Source organism: Microcaecilia unicolor, chromosome 7 (genome assembly GCF_901765095.1).
Source record: "Microcaecilia unicolor chromosome 7, aMicUni1.1, whole genome shotgun sequence".
Lineage (NCBI taxonomy): Eukaryota > Metazoa > Chordata > Amphibia > Gymnophiona > Siphonopidae > Microcaecilia > Microcaecilia unicolor.
In genome coordinates, this window is record NC_044037.1 from 254,596,771 (window position 1) to 254,617,874 (window position 21,104).

Genomic DNA, 21,104 nt, shown 5'->3' on the forward strand with positions numbered 1-21,104 from the left:
AAGATCCATTACGGGCTTTCCCCATTTGGCACAAATCTGAAGGAACACTTCGTCTGCCAGTTCCCACTCCGCTGGGTCGATTTGATGCTTGCTTAGAAAATCGGCTTGCACGTTGCTCTGATCTGCTATGTGAGCAGCTGACAGAAGCTACAGATGTAGTTCGGCCCAGTGGCAAATTAGAGTGGCCTCCGTGGCCAGTGCTCTGCACTGAGTGCCGCCTTGTCGATTTAAGTAGGCTACTGCTGTTGTATTGTCCGACAGAACTCTGACAGCCAGTCCGTCCAGGGTTTTGCGAAAGGCCAGAAGCGCCTGAAATATCGCTCTCAGTTCTAAGCGATTGATGGACCACCCCGTTTCCTCGGGTGTCCACAGACCCTGGGCATAGTTTCCCTGGCAATGTGCTCCCCAGCCCTTCAGGCTGGCATCCGTTACCACCAGGCACCAATTGGGAAGCGCTAGCGGCATTCCTCGCCACAGCATGCTGAGAGCCACCACTTCATACTGAGTTGGGCCGCAGGGAGCCACGTGAGTCTGCATTGATAATCCTGGGACATCGGAGACCATCGTTGAAGCCGGGCAATCTGCAGAGGTCTCATATGCGCTCTCGCCCATGGCACCACTTCTAAGGTGGCCGTCATCGACCCCAACAGCTGGACAATGTCCCAAGCTCGCGGGCGAGGCATCCTCAGGAGCAGACGGACCTGATTCTGAAGCTTGCACCGCCTTTGGTCAGGTAGATAAAACAAACCCTGAGGCCGTGTCAAACCGGACCCCCAAATATTCTAGAGATTGAGAGGGGGTCAGGTGACTTTTGGGTATATTACAGACCTAGCCCAGAGATTGCAGTACTGAGACCACTCTGGCTGTGACATGATGACTCTCTTTTGCCAAGTCCGCTCTGATGAGCCAGTCGCCTATGTACGGGTGAATTCGGATACCCTCTCGCCTGAGAAAGGCAGCTACTACCACCATTACCTTTGAAAAGGTTCGGGGAGCTGTGGTGAGGCCAAAAGGCTAGGCCCGAAACTGGAAATGTCTTCCCAACACCGCAAATCAGAGGAACCATTGGTGCGGGGGCCAAATAGGTATGTGCAAGTAAGCTTCTTTTAGGTCCAGAGACGTGAGGAACTCTCCGGGCTGTACCGCCGCAATGACGGAGCGCAGGGTTTCCATGTGAAAATGCTGCACTCTCAGAGACTTGTTGACTTGCTTCAAGTCGAGAATGGGCCGAAAAGACCTGCCTTTTCACGGCACCACAAAGTAAATGGAGTAACGATCGCAGCCGTGTTCGGCGGGAGGCACAGGGATCACCGCCCCAAGGTGCAACAAGACTTGAAGGGTCTCCTCTACCGCCGCCCGTTTGACGGCAGTCCGCATCAGGACTCCAAAAACACATCTCTCACCGGGGCATTGAATTTCAATCGGTAACCTTCTCTGATCAGGTCCAGGACCCACTGATCCGAGGTAATCTTGGTCCACTCTTTTAGAAAGAGGGAAAGACGTCCTCCTACAGCTGTAAAGGAGGAGTGGACCGGCGCACCATCATTGAGAGGGTCGCCCTTGAACTCCAGGCCTAGCACCGGCCGCTGCGGATCGCTTGTCCGAGCGAAAGGAGTTCCTCTGCTGAAAACGAGCACGTTAAGTAAACCCAGCAGAGTACCCCGGGCGATACCTTCTAGCTTCACGGAAGCGAGGTCTAGAGGAGGAGGAAACCACTTGACCCTTGGAAGAAGGCCGCAGCCTATCCTCAGGTAACCACTGAGGTTTAGCATTCCCCAGGTCTTTAACAATCCTCTCCAACTCCTCTCCAAATAACAGAAGTCCCCGAAAGGGCAACTTCACCATCCTTTGCTTAGAGGCCATGTGAGCCGCCCAATGCCGTAGCCATAGAAGGCGGCTGATGGACACCGCCACAGACATCTGTTTAGCTGAAGCTCTGAGCAGATCATAGAGGGCTTCAGCTAAAAATGACAAGGCCGACGCCATGTGCGATGCAACCTCAGCGAGGGACTCCGCACCATCCACGGGCTGTTCCACTGCCTGCTGTAACCAAGAAAGGCAGGCTCGAGCAGCATAAGAACTGCAAACAGATGCCCTTAAGGCTAGGCCCGAAATCTCAAAGGACCGTTTTAGCGCTGATTCCAGGCGCCGGTACTGAATGTCCTTCAGGGCGACCCCTCCCTCTACTGGGAGGGTGGTCGTTTTTTGTCACAGCCGTGACTAAGGCATCCACTTTAGGCATCCCAAAACGGGCCAAGTGCTCCTCACTCAGAGGGTAAAGATGCCCCATCACCCTGGCCACTTTCAAGGGCCCCTCTGGGTCAGCCCATTGAGCAGAAATAAGCTCTTGGATGGAGTCATGCAAAGGAAAGGCTAGAGCAGGCTTCTTAGTACTCGCCATCCTCGGATTACCAGAGGAGGCCTTGCCTTTAACAGGATCATCAATAGAGAGGGCCTGTAAGGCATCAGAGATAAGCACTAGCAGCTCATCGCGGTGGAAAATCCAAACCGCAGTGGGATCATCCAGATCCAGTGGCAAACCGGCACCTTCCTCTGGCTCCTCAGACCACGAAGGCCTGCCAGATCCCTCAGAGTCCCCACAGCCCGAGCATGGGGGGGGGGGGGGGGGGGGGGGGGAGGTGCACCACTCTCCGACGGGGAATTTACCCGTCTATGTTTAGCGTGCATCCAAGGTTCAGGGGCATCCACTTCTGACATCTGCCCCAGGCTATCATCAGTCAGAGGGAGACCAGGTAGCAACACAGTCTCAGACACCAGCGGCAGAGCTCTTTTCAGCATGAAGGCTTTATGTAAAATAAGCAAAAACTCAGAGGAGAAAAACTCAGCCTGACCTCCTGTCTCTGAATTAGGAGCTACGGGGAATGGAGCTCCTCTGGTAGCCTCGGCCCGAGGCACCCCTCTGCTCATAGACTCCTCCACAACCGCGGGAGTCAAGCCGTGCGGCGCTTCCAAGATGGCGCCTGCTGCCAGCTCCATTGAGCGGGAAGACTCATCGCTCGCCTTGCTCGTACTGGCTCTACCGTCTATACAGCACGTTTTACAGAGCCCCGCTGCTGATCTGCGCTTGCCACAACAGGAACAGAGCTTAACTCCCTCAGCAGCCATCACCAAAAAACGGCGGAATAAAATACAAAATGGCGGCTTCGCACCAAAATCACACCGATCAGAACGCCGTCCACGGGCCCTCCCCGGAGGAGCTGAGTACCGCTCTTACCTCAGAAGCGGAGTCCACCGAGCTCCGGTCATGCTACAAGTCAATAAAAGCCTCAGAATAGCAGTGCATAAAAAGCGCATTTTTTTTTTTTTACGCTGTGAGGAAAGTTAGAGGCAAACAGCTACAGAGGTACTCTGGAGGCAGTAGAGGGTGGGAAAGGCAGGAACAGGGCGAACCTATATGCCTACATCCACAAGGGGGAAGTGGGAAAGGCAGGGAAAGGGCGAATCTATGTACCTGCATCCACAAAGGCAGGGAAAGTGCGAACCTATGTGCCTTTAAAGTGGGCACCACCAGCCACAACACCTCAGCTCAACTGGCCAAGCACAGAAGCCTCCCCAGGCAGAAATTTTCAAGGAGCTGAACAAGCTGACTCCTATCCTGCTGGGAGATAGAGAAATACTGAAAGGCAGATGGAGCTAGCCGTCCTAGAGGCACTATGGTTTTCAGTGTTCTCTATCTCCCTCTGCTGGTAGGTGGACACAACCCATTCATAATGGATTCATCTGCTGCTGATGACAAGGAATGTTCATTTTCCACTGCGACTGTTCCTGATGCCTTCAAACATGCTGTAGTCATACCACTCCTTAAAAAACCTTCATTAGACCCTACCTGTCCTTCCAACTATCGCTCCATCTCCCTCTTCCCTTTCCTATCCAAGATACTTGAATGTGCTGTTCACCGCCACTGTCTTGACTTTCTTTCATCTTAAGCTATTCATGATCCATTTCAATCTGGCTTTCGCCCTCTTCATTCAACTAAAACAGCAATTGCTAAAGTTTCCAATGACCTGTTTCTGGCCAGATCCAAAGGTCTCTATTCTATCCTCATTCTTCTCGAACCATCTGCTGCTTTTGACACTGTTGATCACCGCTTACTCCTTGATACGCTGTCCTCTCCACACCAGAAATCTTAGCAGAAATTCAGGCCAAAGTATCAGCCTGCCTGTCTGACATTGCCGCCTGGATGTCTCACCGCCATCTGAAACTAAACATTACCAAGACTAAGCTTCTTATCTTTCCCCCTAAACCAACCTCTCCTCTTCCCCCATTCTCTATGTCTGTGGATAACACTCTCATCCTTCCTGTCTCATCAGCTTGTAACCTTGGGGTCATCTTCGACTCCTCTCTCTCCTTTTCTGAACATATTCAGCAGACTGCTAAAATCTGTCGTTTCTTTCTCTATAATATCAGCAAAATTCACCCTTTCCTTTCTGAGCACACTACCAGAACCCTTATCCACACTCTTGTCACCTCTCGCTTAGACTATTGCAACTTGCTTCTCACAGGTCTCCCACTTAGCCATCTCTCTCCTCTTCAATCTGTTCAAAATTCTGCCACACGACTAAAATTTGCTCTCTGGTCCACAAGATAATCTACGGTGATGCCCCAGGATATATGATTGATTTAATAGACCTTCCAGCCAGAAACAGAATCAGTTCATCACGTACTTATCTGAACCTTCACTATCCAAGCTGCATTGGACTGAGATACAAATCAACCTATGCATCCAATTTTTCTTACTTAAGTACGCAAATGTGGAATGCATTACCAAAGAGTGTGAAAACGATGCACGATCATCAAAACTTCAAGCGACCTATCTGTTTTGCAAGGCCTACTCTATTGATTCTACTTAAATGCCTCAACTCTACAATGCATCTATACATACATTGCAATGGACATTTTATTTCTTATTTCCTTGTCCCTTATTGTACCCATTTATCACTACCTTAGCTGACCCTTTTTCTAATTGTATTTGTTTAATACTTACTGTACTTGGTGCTCACCATTTCGGTATTTTGTAAGCCACATTGAGCCTGCTAATATGTGGAAAAATGCGGGATACAAATGTTACAAATAAATAAATAAATATTCCGCCAGTGTCGCTATGCTCATATTAGCCCTCTCCTCAAGTCACTTCATTGGCTCCCTATCCGTTTCCGCAAACAGTTCAAACTCCTCGTATTTACTTGTAAGTGCATTCACTCTGCAGCTTCTCAGTACCTCTCCACTCTCATCTTTCCCTACACTCCTCCCCAGGAACTCCGTTCACTGGGTATCTCTCTTATCTGCACCCTTCTCCTCCACCACTAACTCCAGACTCCGTTCCTTTTATCTTGCTGCACCATACGCCTGGAATCAACTTTCTGAGACGGTCAGTCAAGCTCCACCTCTGGCTGTCTTCAAATCTAGGCTAAAAGCCCACCTTTTTGATGCTGCTTTTAACTCCTAACCCTTACTCACTTGTTTAATTCTATCAGTACTCTGGGATGAATACCATCCGGGCCAGGCATTTGCTACTCTTCAATTTGTCAAATTGTGCAATTACATCTTCTAGGTTTATAGAATTTCTAAATATGATTTATGCCTCTTACATCTTTAACATAGTAACATAATCCCAAATTACCTTTCGGGTCTGCATTTTCTCCGTTCTTCGACGAAAGGCAACATATGGGTCACTGTTCGTTGAGCCATCCCTTTTCTCTTGCTTGATTTGAGGGATGAGGGAAGGCCCCCTACAGTTTTTACGCTTTCTTACCCAGTAGTCATAGACTGCCTTTATAAGATAATCATCCTCATTTAGCAGCAATTTTGCTTCCTGAAGAGTTACAAGCTGAAAAACAAACAATAATTGTGCAGCTTAGTAAAAATACTATGGAAGAAATCAGAGAAATAAAGGGCTATCATTTATGCTTTTAGCTCTAGTATTTCATTTAAAATTTGTTATCAATAGAAATCAAACAAAATAAAACATGGAAAGCTAATCAAGAAATGTATTAAGTTATGTCCAATAAAAAAAGGTATCATCTTATTTTCTTTTCCATGTTTTATTTTGTTTGATTTCTATTGATAACCAAAGATATCAAGAAAGAGTTTCACTTCTACTGAATGCTTCTGTTCCTTGAATAGCTAACATGATCCACCCAGAGTCCTTCATTATGTTGTTATTGTTAAGAGGCAGTTTGACTCTCTAATCCACTCAAAATGGTTTAATTAATCCCAATTCTTCTTTTTAATGAAAAGGAAGCAAGAAAATATTCTCGACTGGAAATTGTTGCATGACAGCAAGGCATTTCTTAAGCAAATAAGGAGAAATTTCTATACTGGGCTTCCTTTCATTTTCTTTGCTTTCATCACAATTCAAGGACTAGCTTTAAGGTCTTTAAAAACCAGAAGGTAACACTACACAAATCGTTGATGTAAATAATGAAAAATTTGGCACTAATATAGTGCATAATGATTCAATACTATATTTTGTCACAGCAAGTAAACTTCTGATGGATAGACTTGTGGTTTCAGTGAGATTGTCATCATGCTTTTTATTGATGTTTAGTGAGGTTTGATGAATTTCATAAAAAGTTCTGCTCTGCTTTCTAACACAGGACACTAACAGGCATTTTCAGATCTCCTGGAAGCCATATAAAGCTAACGATCCTTCATTCCATGTTTCTAACAAGTCCTGGCAACATTCCAAGCGTCTGATATTCCTGTTGTGGCTCAGTGTACCACACTGAGAAGTCCAAGATATAATATTCCAAGAGTGGACTAACACGGCTACCACACTCCTCTATTTAAAATTTGTGTAAGGGAACAGAACAAGAACCAGCTTACAATGAAGGACTGGAACAGTTAGGACGAAATTCTATTAATTGCGCTGAAAAATCGTTGAGAAAAAAAAATATGCTAAGCGCTATTTTATAAACGGCGCTAAAAGTTAGGTGCCATTTATAGAATACGCTTAAGCACCTAACTTTAGAAGCGAGGATTTATATCAAGTAAACCCTGGTATCCTTGGGTCTAAATTAGGCGTGGATCCACCTTATTCTACAACAGTAAGCATAAATTCTAGGAACTCCCCCAATCCACCCATAACCTTCCCATGGCCACGCCCCTTTTCAGAACTGGGCAACTAAAAATGCGGTCTCGGCAAGATTCAAAATGGCCACTGAGACTTCAATTCTCTGCGGCCATTTTGAATCTCGCCGAGACTGTCATCACAGGCAGCATACAGGAGGATGCAGAGCAGTACGCTGGGCAGGAAAGAGGGGGCTCTTTCCTGCCCCGACGTCACTAGACCACCAGGGAAGATCGCGTGAGTAAGGGGAGAGGTGGTGACAGGGCCGGGGGGGAGGGGAGGTAACCCTAGGGAGGGCGATTCCGAACTTGGAGAGAGGGATTCGGACAAGATGCACCGGAGCACCTAGGTTTTAGAGGAGGGAAAAAGTGCATCTTATAGTCCAAATTTTTTTTTCCTATTTCCCGCCTCTAAAACCTAGGTGTGTCTTATAGTCCAAAAAATACGGTATTAATGTGAAAGATTTGACATTCATGTAGTGCAAAATGAAGATGCTGTAATTTAAGGTTTTTGAATTTTCCATGAGTGCCCATTGTATCAGCAATGTAAATATATAGAAACTTTGTTACTTCTATTCTTGAAGTTCCTACGGTATCTATACCACCATTGGTGAAAGCTTATTATCTGCCTCAAGCTAATAAAAAAGACGGTCCTGTTCAGGTCTCTTCAGTAAAAATGGATAATTTGGAACTGAATGAATTCCTACAAAGGTCTGTTCTGAACCAGTGACTTCTACTTTATTGATAATGTGTGCCCTAGAATCAGAGACTGGCTTCTTAAGTTGTTTTTCAGAGCAAAGGCCATGGTCTCTCTGAATTCCAAGGTTCGAATATATCCAGATGTGACCAAAAGTACACAATTTTTATTGTTTAGACCCACTGCAATTAAACTTGGTGGTTTATTCTTTTCCATGTAAATGTTTAGTTAAAATTAAGGGGGTGAGATATGTTTTCTTTGAGATTATGTTTTCTTTGAGCAACAGCATCTTGCATCCTTTGCAAATGCGAAATCTTTGGAAACTCTGATATTCCATCTATGATCCCCCCCGTAGGATCAGTTACTGTGGGCAAAACCCTTAAAGCTTGAACAGGGAGATATTTAGTGTTAAGGCTAGAGAGAAGTAATTTAGCTGCTGTATAGCCCATTTTTGATGGCTTAAAAAATTTCCTTTGAGTAGTGAATCGGATCTCTCAAGTTGTGGACTGATTGATTAGCAGAAATAATTCTCCTTGATATTTTTATTATTTTTTAAAATCTATTATTATTTATTGTTCCTATAAGGGTCTTCTTCTGTAGCAAATTGCTTTGCTTGTGTAATATCTATTTAAACAAATACAAGAAAAAGAAAGAAAACATTTGTGATTAGCAAGTGGCAATGATCTAGAAATATAAAAGGAAGACCTTTGAGAAGACTGGTCTTGGTGGTCCACCACTGCAACTTGGCCTGAAGCTTATGGACACATTTTGGAAGATAAAGGTTGGATTTGTTGACTCTACTGGACTTTGAAGTCACTTTGTGGTTTTTAAAAGTTTGCGAAAAGCAAGATATGAGGAGACATTTTGAAGTTTATCAGGTAGAAATTTTCAAAAATAAGGACCAGCATTTGAGAATGCTCTGTCTAGTAGACAAAAATTTGATAACGCCAAGACCCAAAAGTTGCAAAAGATTTTTTTTGTGATGAACAAAGTTCTCATTTGAGAGATATATGTTAAGGTAGAATGGACGACCCAATTGGAATGATTTATAAACCAAGCTTAACAGTTTGAAATTGATGTGTGTTGCCACTGGTAACTCAGAGAAGGAACACTATATAGAGAAAGGATGGATCCAATTAAAGCAAAAATAAAATGACTTTATAACTGGAGTGAGCTTTGACAACAGCTTCAGAGGTTGGGAAGTAAGACTAATGACGGACAGACTTCCACGGTCTGGGTCCCATAAATGGCAAAAACAGAGCAGGATTGAGGCTGGAGTTGGCTTCCACGGCTACTCCAATACTTTGGAAGGAAGACCAGTGCCAGGCAGACTTCTACAATCTGTGCCCTAAAATTGGCAAAGACAGACAGATATGAACACAGTAACACAATAAATAATAGCAGAAAAAGACCCGAACGGTCCATCCAGTCTGCCCAACAATATTTATTCATGTAGAAGTGACACTTGTGCAGAGTGGCAGATTCAACTCTAGCCACTTTGAAGGGCAAACTGGATAGATCATGCAGGTCTTCATCTGCCAACATTCACCTTCCAAGGGATATATAAATCTCTTGAAACATAATGCTAATTCACCTCCAAGATGGACCAGAGTCACCTGCAGGCTCTTAATCAGAGTGAAAAGCTGCAGAATCTAATCTTTTAATGTCACTGAGGACTAAAATTGGGAAGAGTTGCAGAAGTTTCTCCCAGCAGAGCAGATGGATTAACCAAGCTAGTTTCTCTGTTACAGAGTGCTTGCCGAGACTCAACAAGCCTAATGACTATTATCCAATGCTGCTCATCAATGTTGGCATAAATTATATTCCCGGGACTTGCTTCAATGGTAAGTGTACTTGTTTATTAGGAATAAAACAGGAAAATTATAGAGATTACACTTAATTTGAATACAAGCACACGTTGTATTACTGAGTTACTTGCAGTTTTGTGGACACCTGTGTGCAATGATTGATGATTTCAGAGGCTTTTACTTAGGATTTTTAGATCCATGCTAGTCTCTTTGGTTGTCTAAGCACACTGAAAATATTAATTTAAATGACTAATATATACGTTTTGAAAATATAAGGTAAACAGTGTTTTTACTGTGGGGTTTGTTTTTGGGTTTCTGCCGGGTACTCGTAACCTGGCTTGGACACTGTTGGAAACAGGATAGTGGGCTAGATGGACCATTGGTCTGACTCAGTATGGCTTTTCTTATGTTTATTTGTTACTACATTTTCCCCCAGTGAACTTAATATATACTTTGCCCTTTTTGTGTACTGAGAAAGAAGGATGACATCCTGACTGGGCAAGACACTTTCTTAGCCAGCTTGCCTAACTTAGAACACGGATGGCATGTGGGTTTATTGGTATTGAATACTCTTCACCAATCATTTCTCGAGGGCCTTGGGGTGGCCAAGACCAGTGCTCTTGTAGTACCTTCCTGGATGATTGAAGGGCGATTCAGAAATGCAGCAAACTGTTCTTTAATCTGACCCACCAAATGCTATGTGTAAGTCCTTACAGTAGTAAACAAGTAGCCAACAATAAAGCCATATGAATAAATGCTGGGCATCCTAATGTATAATTGGGATAATTATATATGGCATAATCAACACAGTACCAGAAGACAGTATGCACAGGTTAATAAAATACTTTTAAAAATTAAAGAGAAACAAGACAAAATGCTTAATTAAATTCAACACAATAAATGTTTATTTCTGCAGAAATTGCAATACCTGATTAGAACTGGCTTTTTCAAGCCTATCAATCATAATCTCAAACTGGAGTGGTTTGATTTCCATCTTTCTGTTGAGTCGATTCAATATTGTTTCATCTTCAGAGTCCATGTCATAGTCAGGTTGTTCGTTGTCCAGATTGAAGGCTGAAACAAAATTAAATATAAAGTTGCTTTGAGATTATAAAAAAAACAAAATAAACATGTAAATTTGCAAAATATCTACACTGAACAATGAAAAAACTGTACTTAGCATCATGAACTTGTATAATTTAAAAAACAGAGTAGCCAGGTACCTAGGATCAGAAAAATAAAACGAGTGACTAGTAAAAATGTAGTAAAAATTAGTGACTAGTAAAACCAGACAGTTTTGGTTTCATACTTTCTACTGGAAACTGTACAGAGTTTACAAAACAAAGAAACTGCTAAATCACAGAACTGAATCTAGGATATTATTTGCGGGGGGCACAGAATAAAAGACTGAGGGCTCCCAAGGTCCCTAGAAGCTTCTAAGGCTCTGTTTACTAAGGTGAGCTAGCATTTTTAGCACATGCACAAAGTTAGCAGACGCCGTGTAGGTGCCCACAGGAATATTGTGGGCGCCTACACAGTTAGCGCTTGCTAATAGAGCACTAAAAGCAGTAAAGCGCCTCAGTAAACGGGGCCCTAAGTGTTATATGTGAGATACTAAATTTGACGTTCACATAAATTTAGTATCTAGCACAGCCTAGGATTTTGCATTACACTGACATTATAAACAGCATATAAACATTTGTCAGCAGTAAATCATTCTAAAAATATTTTTTTATATATTCACATTTATATTTATTAATTTTACAGAGAAATAATATCTTACTGGTTAATTTTCTTTTCTTTAGTCAGCGACACCATTCTGCACAAATGGTTTTTGTCGCATTTTTACTGTGTACATCTGTGAACTGTATCTGCACATTCGAGGTGTTTCAGATTCAGGACGTTTCTTCTTTATATTTCTGTTTGGTTCACCACACAAAGACATTTCAAAACTTTAAGAAATGACAACACTTGTAAACCACAGAGACTCCTGAGGCAGGCCTCTGCGGCCGAAACACGATTTGTGTTCAGTCTAGGACTTTTTGTAAAATAAACTTCTGAGGTGAACTCTATGAGTCCGTTGGATGTTTTTCATCATCTTCATTGTCTCCTTTGCTGTGTGTCAACCCTCCCTACCAGCAGATGGAGGTAGAGAAAACTGAAATCTGTCAGTGACATCACCAGCATAAGCTGAGGTGCTCCCAGGAACAATCCAATATGCATTTGCCCAAGCAGCAGAAGGTCCTTTTGTAACGCACCCATGCCCCATCACCACTGCAGTTGCAATGATAACCAAGCGAGCAAAATGGCTGTAGCTACCCCGCTCATACCAGGATATAGCTATATCATGGGAACCCCGTATGGCTGCCAATCACAAAATTAATTTCTTTTTGTTGTTTTTCCTTTTTTGAAGCACTGAAAAGGAAACATAGAGCACACCCAGAACCCTGGGCCAAGGGCTTCCAAAGGTAGGGATTGCAGAAAGGCATCGCTGACTAAAGAAAAGAAAATCATCAGGTAAGACATAAATTCTCCTTTTTTAGCATCAGCTCCACTGTTCTGCACAAATGGGATGTACTGAATCAGCCTACTGGGCAGAGGAAGACAAGGCCCCTGAATGATGGCTCTGCCAAAGTCCAAGTGGATTCTGGCCAACACATCCAACTTGTAGTGCTCAGCAAAGGAATGGAGCAACGACCAAGTTGCAGCCCTGCAAATAGACTCAGGGGACACAGCCTTGGCCTCCACCCAGGCAGCAGCCTGAGCCTTAGTAGAGTGGGCCTTCAACCCTTGAGGTACCAGATGATTCCTGCCAATATAAGGAGAGACAACAGTTGCCTTGATCCATAATGCAATGGAGGCCTAGAAACACCTGGCCCTTCCAAGGGCCATCAAAAGTACAAAGAGGTAGGTGGATAGAGATGAAATTTATTCATCTCCCTCGGGTACCAGAGCAGCATTCTGTGAACATCTAGTTTGTGGAATTTCCGATCCCCAGGAGCTGAACCTTCTGCCAAAAAGGAGCGGCAAGTAGACCTTCTGACTAACATGGAATAGAAACATCACTTTTGGCAGAAAGGAGGGGAATATACACATGGGCCATGAGTCCTTTGTGAAAGAGATATGGGTCGGCAAAACAGTGCCTGCAGGTTGCAGTGTCTATGAGCAGAGGCAACACTCTGCTCATAAACAATACTCTGATAGGAAGGTCCTTGGTGCAAACCAAGCGCAAAGGCTCAAATGGAGCCTCGGACACAGCCTAGAGCACCAGACAGAGGTCCAGTGAAGAGTACGAAGGGTGCAATGGAGGGTGCAAATCAGTCACCCCCTTCAGGAACCGAGCCACCTCTCCAATGCCATGGACGGCTGCAGGTCTCGCCTAGCTTGATGATATAAGCCATTGTCATCACATTGTTGGAGAAAACTTGGACCAGGGCCCCGCAAGAAAAGGAGCAAAGTTGCGGCACCCCAGTTGAAAAATGCTGTCCCAGAAGATAGACACCTTGGTTCAACTCTGGCTGTTGGAGGAGCAAGTTCTTAAATATCGGTGTGGGGAGCAGTCCCTGTTTCTCTGGAGTGCTCAGGTTCATGATATTTTGGGGTTTCTGCAGCTAGGCCTGGATCATGGGATGGCTCTGAGCTCCTGAGGATCCAGGTGCTGCTCTGGCCAGTTTTTGTGAAGGGTATCTCTTTTGCTTTATACAGAGAGGTGGCTCGGGTTCCTGAAGGGGGTGACTGATTTGCACCCTCCATTGCACCCTTCGTACTCTTCACTGGACCTCTGTCTGATGCTCTAGGCTCTGTCCGAGGCTCCATTTGAGCCTTTGCGCTTGGTTTGCACCAAGGACCTTCCTATCAGAGTATTGTTTCTGGTAACTGTAGAGTGTAATCAATGGGAAGCAGTGCATCAGGGAAGAGGGACATGCAGTAGAATGGGAGGAGGTCGGCTGGAACCCAGCGGTAAATCCATGGTAAAGCAGTAGTCTTTACCGCGGTTTACAGCAGCTCCCCTTTCCTGTTAGAACCTTGCCAGGAACTATTCCCATGGCTCAGCTGTTCGTCACAGTGTGTTCTTTGCAGCACACTTGGAGGTGCTGCCACGGTGCCACATCCAGCCTGTAATGCCGCACAAAAGAGAGCTCAGAAGCCCAGGTAGCCGCACGACAGATCTCTTGAAGAGAAAAGACACCCGTTTCAGCCCATGAAGAGGACATTCCCCTCGTAGAGTGCGCTTTAAACGCTTCAGGCGGCGACCGCCCTGAAAGCAGATAAGCAGAAAAAATGAGTTCCTTAAGCCAGCGGGCTATAGTGGCCTTAGACTCTGGAAACCCCCGTCGGGGACCTGCCAACAGAACAAATAAATGATCAGAATTCCTAAACTCATTTGACATCTGCAGATACTGCCACAGAGCCCTGCGGACATCCAAAAGGCGCAATTGCCCAAAAGAGTCCGGAAACTCCTCCTTACAAAAGGAAGGAAGAAAAATGGGCTGGTTCAGGTGAAAAGCTGAAACCACCTTAGACAAAAAGGAAGGCACTGTACGAAGTTACCCCGGATTCCGAGAACTGTAGAAAAGGATCCCGACAGGAAAGAGCCACTAAAAAAAAAACTGTCTTGAAAGTCACATCCTTCTCAGAAGCCCGTTTAAGAGGCTCAAACTGAGATCGCTGGGGCGCCTTCAACACGAGCCCCAGGTTCCAAGCCGGACAGGGCGACCGCAAAGGAGAACGGAGACGAAGCGTCCCTCTGAGAAATCGGACAATATCCGGATGAGCAGCAAGGGACAAGCCGGATACTTTCCCCCAGAAGCAGGCCAACGCTGCCACTTGAACTCGAAGAGAATTGTAGGCCAGGCCCTTTTGTACCCCGTCCTGCAAAACGTTTAGCAAAAGCGAGACTGTCACCAGAGTCGGTGAAATAGACTTTGGAGTACACCACGCATCAAAAGTGCGCCAGATCCGAGCATAAGTTGCAGAGATAGACCGCGTGCGAGCCTGCAAGAGCGTGGCAATAACCTTATTAGAATAGCCCTTGTCCCTCAATTGCGCCCTCTCAAGAGCCAGGCCGTAAGACCAAAGCGGCAAGGATCTTCCATAGTCACCGGACCCTGAACTAACAAGTTCAGAACCCGAGTCAAAAGGAAGAGGCGCATCCACCAGCATCCGCTGGAGATCCGCGTACCACGGATGCCTTGGCCAATCCGGGGGGATGAGACTCACCAATCCTCGGTGCCGGCGAATCCGAAGTAGCACTAGCCATATCAAGGGCCAAGGAGGGAACACATACAGTGGGGGAAATAAGTATTTGATCCCTTGCTGATTTTGTAAGTTTGCCCACTGACAAAGACATGAGCAGCCCATAATTGAAGGGTAGGTTATTGGTAACAGTGAGAGATAGCACATCACAAATTAAATCCGGAAAATCACATTGTGGAAAGTATATGAATTTATTTGCATTCTGCAGAGGGAAATAAGTATTTGATCCCTCTGGCAAACAAGACCTAGTACTTGGTGGCAAAACCCTTGTTGGCAAGCACAGCGGTCAGACGTCTTCTGTAGTTGATGATGAGGTTTGCACACATGTCAGGAGGAATTTTGGTCCACTCCTCTTTGCAGATCATCTCTAAATCATTAAGAGTTCTGGGCTGTCGCTTGGCAACTCGCAGCTTCAGCTCCCTCCATAAGTTTTCAATGGGATTAAGGTCTGGTGACTGGCTAGGCCACTCCATGACCCTAATGTGCTTCTTCCTGAGCCACTCCTTTGTTGCCTTGGCTGTATGTTTTGGGTCATTGTCGTGCTGGAAGACCCAGCCACGACCCATTTTTAAGGCCCTGGCGGAGGGAAGGAGGTTGTCACTCAGAATTGTACGGTACATGGCCCCATCCATTCTCCCATTGATGCGGTGAAGTAGTCCTGTGCCCTTAGCAGAGAAACACCCTCAAAACATAACATTTCCACCTCCATGCTTGACAGTGGGGACGGTGTTCTTTGGGTAATAGGCAGCATTTCTCTTCCTCCAAACACGGCGAGTTGAGTTCATGCCAAAGAGCTCAATTTTTGTCTCATCTGACCACAGCACCTTCTCCCAATCACTCTCGGCATCATCCAGGTGTTCACTGGCAAACTTCAGACGGGCCGTCACATGTGCCTTCCGGAGCAGGGGGACCTTGCGGGCACTGCAGGATTGCAATCCGTTATGTCGTAATGTGTTACCAATGGTTTTCGTGGTGACAGTGGTCCCAGCTGCCTTGAGATCATTGACAAGTTCCCCCCTTGTAGTTGTAGGCTGATTTCTAACCTTCCTCATGATCAAGGATACCCCACGAGGTGAGATTTTGCGTGGAGCCCCAGATCTTTGTCGATTGACAGTCATTTTGTACTTCTTCCATTTTCTTACTATGGCACCAACAGTTGTCTCCTTCTCGCCCAGCGTCTTACTGATGGTTTTGTAGCCCATTCCAGCCTTGTGCAGGTGTATGATCTTGTCCCTGACATCCTTAGACAGCTCCTTGCTCTTGGCCATTTTGTAGAGGTTAGAGTCTGACTGATTCACTGAGTCTGTGGACAGGTGTCTTTCATACAGGTGACCATTGCCGACAGCTGTCTGTCATGCAGGTAACGAGTTGATTTGGAGCATCTACCTGGTCTGTAGGGGCCAGATCTCTTACTGGTTGGTGGGGGATCAAATACTTATTTCCCTCTGCAGAATGCAAATAAATTCATATACTTTCCACAATGTGATTTTCCGGATTTAATTTGTGATGTGCTATCTCTCACTGTTACCAATAACCTACCCTTCAATTATGGGCTGCTCATGTCTTTGTCAGTGGGCAAACTTACAAAATCAGCAAGGGATCAAATACTTATTTCCCCCACTGTACATGAGGTCCAAGTCTGGAGTCCCCCATTTGGCACAAATCTGAAGAAAAACTTCTTCCGCCAGTTCCCATTCCGCCGGGTCGATTTGATCTCTGCTGAGGAAATCGGCTTGTACGTTGCTCTGACCGGCTATGTGAGCTGCAGACAGCAGCTCTAGGTGGCGTTCGGCCCAGTCGCAGATCTGAGACGCCTCCGCAGCCAGTGCCCTGCACTGAGTGCCACCCTAATGATTGATGTAGGCCACTGCTGTCGTGTTGTCTGACAGAAGTCGGACAGGAAGACCCTTCAGCGTCCTGTGGAAAGCCAGAAGAGCCTGGACTATCGCTTTCAGCTCCAAGTGATTGATGGACCATCCCGCTTCCGCGGTGGACCGCAGACCCTTAGTACAGCATCCACGGCAATGAGCTCCCCAGCCCGAAAAACGGGGATCCGTTATCACCAGACACCAAAACGGAAGAGCCAGTGGCATCCCCTGCTGCAGCATGCTCTCGGAAAGCCACCAATCCATACTGCGCTGGGCCGCAGGAAGCCACCTTAGTCTGCGTTGGTACTCCTGGGAAAACGGGGACCATTGCTGAAGCAGAGCAAGCTACAGCGGCCTCATGTGAGCTCTCGCCCAGGGGACCACCTCTATGGTGGCCGTCATCGATCCCAGGAGCTGAACAAAGTCCCAAGCTTGAGGGCGAGGCATCTGCAGGAGCAGGCAGACCTGATTCTGAAGCTTAAGACGCCTGTTGTTGGGAAGAAAAACGAACCCCGAAGCCATGTCGAACTGGACCCCCAAATACTCGAGAGACTGAGAGGGGGTCAGGTGACTCTTCGGCATATTGACTACCCAGCCCAGAGTCTGAAGAACTGTAACAACTCTGGCTATGGCAAGTCGGCTTTCGTCTGCCGAATGCGCTCTGATGAGCCAGTCGTCGAGATAAGGGTAAACTCTGATACCCTCTCGCCTGAGAAAGGCAGCCACCACTACCATTACCTTGGAAAAAGTCCGAGGGGCAGTTGCCAGGCCGAAAGGCAAGGCGCGAAACTGGAAATGTTGGTTCAATATCGCAAACCAGAGAAACTGCTGATGCGGCCAGATGGGAATATGCAAATAAGCTTCCTTGAGGTCCAGAGGTGTGAGAAACTCTCATGGCTGTACCGCCGCAATGACGCAGCACAGGCTTTCCATGCGGAAGTGTCGCACTCCTAAGGCCTCGTAGACTCTGCGTAAGTCGATGATAGGTCTGAACAATCCGCCTTTTCGAGGCACCACAAAATAGATGGAGTAGCGACCGCAGCCATGTACAGTGGGAGGAACTGGAACCATAGCTCCGAACTTCAGCAACACCTGCCAGGTCTCGTTTACCGCCGCCCGCTTGACAGCAGTGCTGCATCGAGACTCCAAAAACGTGTCTCCCACCGGGGCAGCAAATTCTAGTCAGTAACCTTCTCTGATCAGGTCCAGGACTCACTGATCCGAAGTAATCTTGGTCCACTCCTCAAGAAAGAGGGAGAGACTACCCCCTACTGCGGGAACTGACGAATGGACCAGCGCCCCATCATTGTGGAGGACGCCCCTGAACTCCTGGGCGTTGCCCGGACGCCACAGCGCGTTTGTCCGAATGAAAGGAGTTCCTCTGCTGGAAACAGGTATGTTGTCCAAACCCCGCAGAGCGCCCCGGGCGAAACCTGTGAGCTTCGCGAAAACGTGGCCTGGAAGAGAAAGGAAAAGAAGGACTTTTGGAAGAAGGCCTTGGCCTATCCTCAGGCAACCGTTGGGACTTAGAGCCCCCTAGGTCCTTAACAATCTTCTCCAAATCCTCCCCAAATAAAAGAAGGCCCCGAAAGGGTAACCTCACCAGCCTTTGTTTAGAGGCCACGTCAGCCGCCCAATGCCGGAGCCAAAGAAGGCGGCGGGCAGAAACTGCCACAGACATCTGCTTAGACGAAGCTCTGACCAGATCATAAAGGGCATCAGCCAAAAAAGACAGTGCATACTCCATACGCGGGCTGACCTCAGTGAGGGAACCCGCTCCATCGGCGGGCTGCTCAACTGCCTGCTGCAACCAGGAAAGGCAGGCCCGGGCTGCATAGGAACTGCAAATAGCCGCCCGTTAGGAAAGGCCCGAGATATCAAAGGACCGCTTCAGCGCGGATTCCAGCCGCCGGTCCTGCATATCTTTCAAAGCGACCCCTCCTTCCACCGGGGAGTAGTCTTTTTAGTCATAGCCGTGACTAACGCATCCACTTTAAGCATCCCAAAGAGGGCCAACTGACTTTCACTCAGAGGGTAAAGGTGACACATAGCCCTGGCCACCTTCAAGGGACAATCAGGGTCAGACCATTGAGCTGAAATAAGCTCTTGGTGTACTGGAAAAGCTCGAGAAGGCTTCTTAGTACTAGCCATCCTAGGATTAATAGAAGAGGCAGCGCCCTCGTCAGGATCTTCAATACAAAGGGCCTGTAAGGCATCAGAAATGAGAGCTGGCAGCTTATCCCGGTGGAAAATCCGAACCGCTCTAGGGTCATCCAACTCCTGTGGCAAGCAGCCACCCTTGTCTGGATCATCAGTCCGTAATGGCCTGCCAGACCCCTCAGACTACCCAAAACTAGACCACGGGGGAGAACAGGGTGAAGAGTCCCCCTCAGACGGGGTATTCACTCGTCTACACTTAGCGTCAGCCAAAGGCACAGGGGAAGAAATAAAGTCTTCAGCAGACGCTGGGTTATCAAGAACTGGAGGCAACCCAGTCCGAAAGGAATTGTCAGGAGCCTCAGGCAATGCTCTTTTTAACATAAAAGCTTTATGCATCAGCAGCACAAATTCAGGGGAGAAAAACTCACCCTGTACCTCTGCCCCCACATTGGGGGAAGCGGAGGCAATAGCTCCTCTAGATCCCTCGAAACAAGGCGTCCCCCTGCAGTCAGACCCCTCCGCAACCGTGAGGATCGAGTCACACGGCGCCTCCAAGATGGTGCCCGCTGCCAACTCTGTCGGATGGGAAGACTTACCGCCCGCCATGCTCATGCCAGCATTAGCATCTAGGCAGCATGAGCTGCAAAGCCCCACTGCTGATCTGCATTTCCCACAGTGGGAGCAGCGCTTAACCCCTTCAGCAGCCATCAAATACAGAAAACAAAATGGCGCCTTTGCGCCAAAACTTACCCTGCACAGAGCGGTCAGCGGAAACCTCCCCGAAGGAGCTGGGCACCACTCTCACCTCAGGAGACCGAGTCGAACGAGCTTCGGTCAAGCTGCACCGAACCAGAATCTCTGGAGAAAGTCTCAGAAATCACCACGCTGAGAAAGCGAGCCTCTTTCTTTTTTTTTTTTTTACTGTGAGGAAAGTTAGAGGCAGGCAGCCACAGAGGAACTCCATGAGGAGGGGGAATGGGGTAAGGCAGGAACAGGGAAAACCAAGTATGCCTTTAAAGTGGGCACCACCAGCCACAACACCCCCCTGCTCTACTGGCAAACCACAGGAGCCACCCCAGGCAGAAATCCAGGAGCTGAGAAAGCAACATCCACACCTGCTGGGAGATAGAGATATACTGAAGGCACAGGGGGCTGGGCATCCAGGAACACCATGTGCTTTCAGTGTTCTCTATCTCCACCTGCAGGTAGGCAGATACAACCATCAGTTAATGGATTCATCTGCTGTTGATGACAAGGAATTATAGATGATATTTTGATGATATGGGAAGGTGGTGAGACTATGTTAAATAATTTTTTGAAATGGTTGAATACAATGGATAAGAATATGAAATTTCATATGAACTTTAATAAAACTGAGACACCCTTTTTAGATATAAAAATTAAATTCGATTATGGCAAATTTAAGCCAACATTATATCGGAAACCAACAGATAGAAATAAATTACTCCAATTTGATAGCTGTCATAGTCAACCACTCAAGCTAACTCTTCCTTACAGTCAGTTTTTAAGAGTAACAAAAATATGTTCAGATAATAAGGATTGTAAGAGACAGATGAGCATAATGGCTAATAGATTTATACAGAGAGGATATCCAAAAAAATATATTAAAGAAGGAATGCTTAGAACTTCACAACATCAGAGACGTGATCTCTTCCATACTAAAAATGATACTAATATCAATAAAGAAAATAGAATTGTATGCACCTTATATTTTGACCATATGTCATCGGATCTGATCAAGATATTTAGAAAACACTGGTCATTGATCAAAAACATACCATATTTTTCTAATAAGGAGTTACTTATACATTTAAGAGAAACTGAAATTTAAAAGATTTTTTGGCACCTTCATGCCTTTCTAAAACCAATAAAAGAAGACTCAGTATGGGGACATTACCCATGTCTAAAGTGCTCCTTCTGTTCAGTTAATTTGAAGACAAAGCTCTTTATTCATCCAAAGACAGGAGAAAAATATGAATTAAGACAATATTCCAACTGCAAGACATCACAGGTAGTCTATACAGCGATTTGCCCCTGTGGATTGATTTACATAGGCAAAACCATCAGGGCACTAAATAAACAAAATGCAGAACACAAAAGTGCAATAAAAAGAAATATACCAGAAAAACCATTAGTGGAACATCTGTATGCCTTTAATTACCCTTTTGAGGAGCTGAAGGTTTTGGTACAGTTGAAAATTAAAAC

At 46.1% G+C, this 21,104-nt stretch overlaps 1 protein-coding gene across 1 annotated transcript in view; it reads right to left on the minus strand.

The window, feature by feature from the left end:
- Positions 1–21,104, minus strand: part of EPC2 (enhancer of polycomb homolog 2) — a 177,115-nt gene that overhangs the window by 86,992 nt on the left and 69,019 nt on the right. The window contains exons 3-4 of the mRNA XM_030209088.1: positions 10,523–10,668; positions 5,642–5,848 (exon numbers count right to left, since the gene is read on the minus strand). Of these exons, the coding sequence (XP_030064948.1) occupies positions 5,642–5,848; positions 10,523–10,668 (353 nt within the window). The remainder of the gene's footprint in view (positions 1–5,641; positions 5,849–10,522; positions 10,669–21,104) is intronic.